The sequence below is a fragment of the Sinocyclocheilus rhinocerous genome, unplaced genomic scaffold, assembly GCF_001515625.1.
Source record: "Sinocyclocheilus rhinocerous isolate Xijiao unplaced genomic scaffold, SAMN03320098_v1.1 scaffold303, whole genome shotgun sequence".
Taxonomy (NCBI): Eukaryota; Metazoa; Chordata; class Actinopteri; order Cypriniformes; family Cyprinidae; genus Sinocyclocheilus; species Sinocyclocheilus rhinocerous.
In genome coordinates this window covers 858,623-866,122 of record NW_015656152.1, presented here as the reverse complement: position 1 = coordinate 866,122, position 7,500 = coordinate 858,623, and the positions used below count along the sequence as shown (strand labels likewise).

The 7,500-nt window shown below is 34.1% G+C and overlaps 1 protein-coding gene across 2 annotated transcripts in view; it reads left to right on the top strand.

Annotated features, from left to right (window-relative positions):
- LOC107719434 (protein eva-1 homolog A-like) overlaps positions 1 to 7,500 on the top strand; it is a 53,600-nt gene that overhangs the window by 40,814 nt on the left and 5,286 nt on the right. For both annotated transcript variants that reach the window (XM_016526844.1, XM_016526843.1), the window contains one exon: positions 5,541 to 5,681. In XM_016526844.1, coding sequence (XP_016382330.1) covers positions 5,541 to 5,681 — 141 coding nt within the window. The remainder of the gene's footprint in view (positions 1 to 5,540; positions 5,682 to 7,500) is intronic.

The window sequence follows — 7,500 nt, the reverse complement described above, 5'->3', positions numbered from 1 at the left end:
ATTGTGCCATTTGTCTCTTGATCCATCAAATGTAATTTCCACCACGTCTCAAATTATGTTGTTTCATAACATTTTGTGGTGGAAATGGCATTTTAAACATTTTTGAATAAAATGGCCCTTGTCTTGCTAAGGCTAATTTTACAATAATTTATGATTCATAAGTACACATAATGAAATCATATTTGAGCACATTTTTGACAAAATTACAGCTTGAGTGGGAATGCACGCAATAAAATATGATATAAATTATTATAAAATATAAATGATGTAATATATATAATTATTATAAATCTAAATAATATGTAAATTATTTATTAAATTATTATAAATAATAATAAATGTAAATAATATTAAAATATTTTTCAAATCTAATATAAATAATTATTATAAAATGTATTATGAGTGATATTTTCCTTGAATTTTTCTCTCAAAATCACATATTTCACATTTCATCTCAAGCTTCTCACTGAAATCGAATGGTTTATGTTCATTTTACTCCTAGTTTAGATTTTCAAAACTTTAAAAATTTAATGTTTTTATGGCTTTTCACATTTTACATAGGATCTGGGACAAGAGTGAAATGTTTTTAAAGTTTTGAAAATCTAAACAAGGAGCAAAATTATCAAACAATTTCATTTTAAGTGAAAAGCCTGAGATGAAATACAAGATATGTGATCCTTTTATATATAAAAGACATGAAAATGTCATGAAATATACATAAAAGTCATGACAGATAGCATGAAATGAGAGATATGTGATGATTTTATATAATGAAGACATGAAAAATATAATGAAATATGTGATGTCAATTTTATATGTAAGTCATGAAAAATAGCATGAAATGAGAGATATGTGATGATTTAATACAGAAAAGACATGAAAAATAGCACATATATATTCATGAAGGCCCCATTTTCCAGAACAGTTTTAATCTAATGTTTATCTTGATGTCCTTCACGTCTTTGTGTTGAATCCTCAGCAGCTTTTAGTTTGCTTGAATGGAGTCTGTAGTTTGTGTTCAGTTAGATGTACATGCATGCGCTCAAACAGGGTTTTCCATGACTGTTTCATACGGAATAGTGAAGCAGTTCTGTGACAGGAATCAGACTGGAATTCAGGCAATTCCCAGAATGCATTCCTGCCAGACGGCGTGCGGCTAAAGCTAATGTGGGTCAGTAGAGTGAAACTTGAGTCTGAATGTGTCATGTTAATGCCTGATTATTTTAAATGCTCATAAAACCTGCTGCGTGTTTTTACCCTTTCCAGTGAGGCATCATGGGAAATGTGTTTCTCTTGAATGCTTTGATGTTGAATAATGACTTTTGTATTGAGTTCAGTAACTATAGAAAGACACATTTACATCTGCAGCAAACACTGACCACCGTCAATCATAGGTGACTTTCATCTTGACTTTTTATCTTAGACTCTCTGTCTGTCCATTTCATCTGAGAGGCAGAGAAAGAGCCGAGAGTTTTCATGTGAGGATCTAATATTAGCTCTGTAATGATAACATCTGTGTTTCTCTTTTCTTCTTTATATCTACACACATGCCACACAAAAGTTTTGACTGCTCCATAAACACTGGAAATTTCTGTAGAAGTTCACTTGACATCATTGTTCATTTGGATCACACTCTAACATCAAGAGGTTTGAGTTTCACAGAATAAATAAATACATATTTATAATAAATAAATATTTATTTATTTGTGCTACATATATGTTTGAATTCATGGAAAAACTATTATAAGAAAATATTATATTATTTAAATATACATATATTAATATGAATTCATAATATTAATAATGAAGTTTATTATTTGTATTATGCTTAACATAATATTTTTAACTGTAAGCCTGCTTTTTAACTGACATTAATTAAACCCATTAAGAAAGCCTTTTCACCACGTTTGTTTTAGGCAAACTTTGTGTAGGACTGACTATTACTGGTTAGCTAAACGTTCACATGAAAATATGGAAAACCTGGCAAGCTTGTCATTATTTTTGCAATACCAACTTCAGAAATGCTTCAGCTTTGAGGAGTGGATCAAGAATGTATCTGTCCTACAGGGAGTTTGATAGTGTACAAGAGAATAAACATCACAACGCTGACTAAGACTAAACACCGTTACACAACAACCAACACAACACTGCCTGATATCCGTCCTACAGCTGCTTTAATGAAAGACAGTGAAGCAAACACACACACACTCACACGTGCACACACACACACACACACACACACAGGGGCTGGCTGTATCTTGAGACGTCACACCATCATTCTCTCATCAGCGCCTGTCATGGAAGTGCCATTGCGTTTCTAAAGGTCAACAGATGTGAGTGTGTGTGTGTGTGTGTGTGTGTTTTCATGGACTCACCGGCCACACACATTAAACCATGTGCTTTTCTCACTCACTCACATTCAAACTACATTTTTACATTTTCTGAAGAAATTTTGCATGAGTAATGTTTGCAAGTGCAAAACTCCCCATTATGTTGCTAGGGAGTTCTGGGTGGTTACCAGTATGTTGCTATGCGGTTGCTACACTGTGAAAAATGATTGTTGTAATTAGTTATCACAACTTAAAATGTAGCATTTTTTTGTTGAGATAAATCAAAAATCAAAAGTTGATAAAAACTTTAAATTATAAGGCAGCACAAACACTTAGTTTTTTAAGTTGAAACAACATATCATTAGTTATTCTAATGTTTAATTTTAAGGTGTGGTAACTATTTCAGCAGTATTTTTTTTACAGTGGGTGCTTTATTACCTATGTGTTGCTGTGCAGTTGCCACAGTGTTTCGGGTGGAAACAAGGAAAAACCACTGAGACACACACACACACACACACACACACAAACACACTCACTCCTCCATGAACTTTTACTATTTGTACTTTTTTTGCACACTGATATTGAATCTCAATAGCACTTTCTGTGGTTTAGAGGAGTGTGTGTTACAGGGTGTGTGTGTGTGGTTTGGCTGGTGTTCTGTTCATTGATGTCTTATATTAGAATCACACACACACACACACACACAGACAGACTGCTGTAGATATTAGTAGGTCTTTATTTGAGCAGCAAGGACTCCAGCTGTCCCAGAATGCCACACTTCAGTGAGTTAAGTGTATCTGTTTCCTGCGTGGATCAGCATACTACACATAATAGAGCTGTACTATGCCAGAGAAAACACACACACACACACACGCATGCGCATTTTGAGGTCTGGAATGGTTTAGTTCGCTGATGACAGGAATATTTCCATGGTGATTCTTGTGCTGTTCTCTTTTCTCTTTTCTTCACTGTTCTTTGCATTGTAACATAAAGTGGGTCATTTCTGTGCAACTATTGTCTCTGAATAGAATTGCAAAAATAGTGACTGTTTTCAGACAGGTCTTCTGATTGGTCTACTGTTTTGGAACTGACATTGATGAGTGGCACTGCGTGTAAAAGTTGAACTTCTTTTAACGTGACAGGACACGGCGTCTTAAAGAAGCGGCAATGGTCATACATGTATATTCCTTAGAAAAATTTAAAATAGACATAAATAAGTCAATACTTGATATATAGCTAAAAAACAAATGCATAACTACATTTGATCTTGAGATAATTTGATGAGAACTGAGATCTGTAACTTTGCCATCTTGGCAAATCTGAGCATATTTTAAGATTTCTCCTGAAACTCTGGTCTCATATTTCAGTATTTGTGATTAATTTTCCTTTAAACATGTTATTCTTTTTTTTTAATTCTCTGTCAATTTTTGAAGATTTTGTACAAAATTGAAAATGGATGGTAAAAATGAACACACGCACACGTAAATATACATAAGCGAACATGTGACTCTAATTACCCCCAATCAGTGGGCTGTAATTGCTCCAGGGGCTTTACAATCAAATAACTGTTGAAGTCATTAAAATAACACCAAATAATAAGTTATTTACCCTGTTCTCTCGAGTGTGATGTGCTTGTATTAAGAAATTTCACTTTTCTTTTACTTCATAAACAAGAACACAGCCTGGCAAAATATTTTCAAATTAGATGTTCTGTTAGAGGATACATTTACATTTCGTATATATACACACACACACACACACACACACACACAACTTGACCTCCCTCAGAGTGTGTTATAACCCAGCCATCAGTAACTGGCACTGGTAACTGTTTCAGCTTTCATGAGTAGATGTATATCATTGTGTGTGTGTGTGTGTGTGTGTGTGTGTGTCCTCAGGCTGTTTCCAGACTCTCTAGAGTTTAACCGAAATCTGTTTCACTAAATTTGGTGCCATGTTTATTCAGAGAGAGTTTAAATCAAATACTGTGTGTTACCGTAACTATGTGTGTGTGTGTGTGTGTGTGTGTGTGTGAGTGTGTGTGTGAGAGAGAGAGAGAGCAAACCAGATCTCTCTGGCGGATTGTTGCAGGGCCATTGGCAGTCCGTTTTCGGGGTTTAAGCAGCAAAATAATTAATATTATTTACTGTTAATTATTTAATTATATTGTCTTATATAATATGTTATACATAATAATGTACGTACCATATATAATATAGAATTTACACTACCATTCAAAAGAGGTCAGTAAGAAAGAAATTAATACTTTTATTCAGCAAGGATGCATTAAATTGATCAAAAGTGACAACTGTTTTCAACATTGATAATAATCAGAAATGTTTCTTGAGCAGCAAATCAGCATATTAGAATGATTTCTGAAGATCATGTGACACTGAAGACTGGAGTAATGATGCTGAAAATTCTGCTTTGCATTACAGGAATATATATAATATTTTAATAAAGTTATTTTAATATTTGACTATATTACTGTTTGTACTGTATTTTTCATCCTATATATGCAGCGTTGGTGAGCAGAAAAGAAATAAAACATTAAAAGCAAACCCCAAACTTTTGAACTGTATAATAATATTTTATTTAATTTTTATTATTTTATTTGACCACTTTTATTATTATTTGTTTCATGATTTATTTACTACTTAGTTTCCATTTTATTTTTAAAACTCCTTTTAGGGCGATATGCGCTATATCTGTCCTCTTTCTAGAGTCACTCCTAACGAGAATTTATCAAATGTGTTTTGTTTTTTGCCAGATCATTTGGCAGTATGGCCATGAAGATAACTGATAAGTGTCTTATGAGAGTAAAACATCACAAAACTCATTCTGAGGACACGTGCATAATCAAATACTAATGATAAAATCACCATAACTTAAACAATCCTACGCAACTGTGATTTAGAGAAGTATACAATTACTAGTATCCACAGTATCTAAGTGATCTTATCTTTCAAATATGGCAATCTGTGGTCATTTTCTCCTTTCTTCCAGTCTTCTTGGATCCTGATCATTGCCACTATATTTTCCTTTTGTTTCACTGTTTATAGAGCACAAAGGCAGTCTTGTTTTTCAGTGTGTATGTTGGAGGGACTCGTGATCGTCTCTAATGCATTGTGAGTGTGTGTGAGGGAGTAGAAAGGTCATTCAAGTAGAAGTATAATTTTTGGTGAATTATTGAATTACGTCTCTTTTTAGTCCCAAAGAAACTCGTGCAGGAGTCGGTTTCCAGGCATCCATCGTTCCCCTCTCCCCCATCTGTGCCTCATGACCCCAACGTGGTGGGAGACAGTGCCCCTCCTGACGGGACCCCGTCTCTGACCTCGGACTCTGCGCCAGGTAAGAAACCGAGCGTGATTACCGGACTGAAGCAGAAATTCTGACTGGAATCAGTTTCCCTCGTCCAAATAATCGCTTTAATCAGGAGGATGGTGGGAAACACTGATCTGAAGTCATGAATCAGAAAGCACAAGCACTCTCTGTGCTGATAGTTGCTGTAGCTACAACCGTGTTTTAACTGTAGATCAGAATCTGACTGAAAGAAAAACACCCATAATTCATTTCCCGTGAGCCGAGACAGTACAAGCAAAAATGTTTAAGAAGCTTTTAATGTGAACTCTGTTTAGATGACCCTTTGTTTCTTTCCTGAACATACTTTACGCCAAACAGTCTATATATTAATAGTTCATACACACACACAAAAAAGAGATAATTAAGTCATTATTTATTCACTCCCACTGTGTGGAATATGTGAATTTTTAATGGACCTTCCATGCAATGCCATTCATTTGGAAGCCCATTTCCGTCACGGAATAAAGAAAAGGCAATAGTGACTTTTTATCTCACAATTCTGATTTTTTTCCTACAATTCTGAGAAAAAAAAAAAAACAGAAGTCAGAATTCTGAGAAGAACAGTCCGAACTGTGAGATAGAAATTCCCAAGTGTGAGTTCAAAAGTCAGAATTGTGAGATAAAAAGTTGTAATTACCTTTTGAATTTTTATTTTGTAGTGGAAACAAAAAAATGGAATTACGAGATTTAAACTTAGAATTCTGAGGGAAAAAAAGTCTGAATTTTGAGTTTATATCTCGCAATTCTTACTGTTTTCTTAGAATTGTGAGTTTATATCTTGTAATTCTGTTTATGTCTCACAATTCAACATTGTTCCGTGGCAGAAACAGGCTTCCATACATTCATATTCACAGTGATGTAAAACATACTGAGAAATTGTACTTAAGTTAGAGTGCAGATACTACAAGTTTTTATTTTTATTATTATATTTTACCACTTTTATTACTTCTTTTATGATTTGTTCAATATTTGGAGGGATGTTTCTATTTTAGTTTACACTAAATTTGTCCTGTTTCTAGATTCACTCCTATAATAAGTTATCAGGTGCGTTTTGTTTTGTCAGATTTGGCAGTACATCTGACCCGGTCCATAATGACTAATTGATTAGTGTCTTAAACCAATGTTTAAGAAACCTGAAACAGGTTTAAAAAAAAAACTGTCAAAAAAATCACTATTTTCTCATTTTTCTGACTATGTAAGAATCTGGGACTCAGCAGATATTATACTGAAACCAATATCCTGGAACATGTTACCTGAATATTTTCAATTAAAATGAGCAGCAGATGAATTTACAGTCATCAAGCTCCAAAAATGATGGGGGAAATGCCATAAAAGTACCATTTGAAATCATATGTGACCCTGGACCACAAAACCAGTCTTAAGTTTCAATGTATCATCTGAAAGGGGAATAAATAAGCTTTCCATTGATGTATGGTTTGTTAGGATAGGACAATATTTGGCCGAGATACAACTATTTGAAAATCTGGAATCTGAGGGTGCAAACAAATCAAAATATTGAGAAAATCGCCTTTAAAGTTGTCCGAATGAAGTTCTTAGAATCCGTGCATCATTCGATCATTCATCTTTTGATTTAATATTGAAAGTAGAAAAATGAGAAAACGGCTCCTTTTTCGTTTTTTGTTTTTTTTCCAAAAAACGAAAAACGAAGATTGTTTAAATTTTCGTTTTTCGTTCATGGGTGGAAAAATGAGCTTGAATATTCGATTTCTACACGTGGGCAGGAATTAAACGCCCCTTTCTGCTGATTGGTCAGCCGAAGATCAAACCGTGCCATCATCAGTTCTTC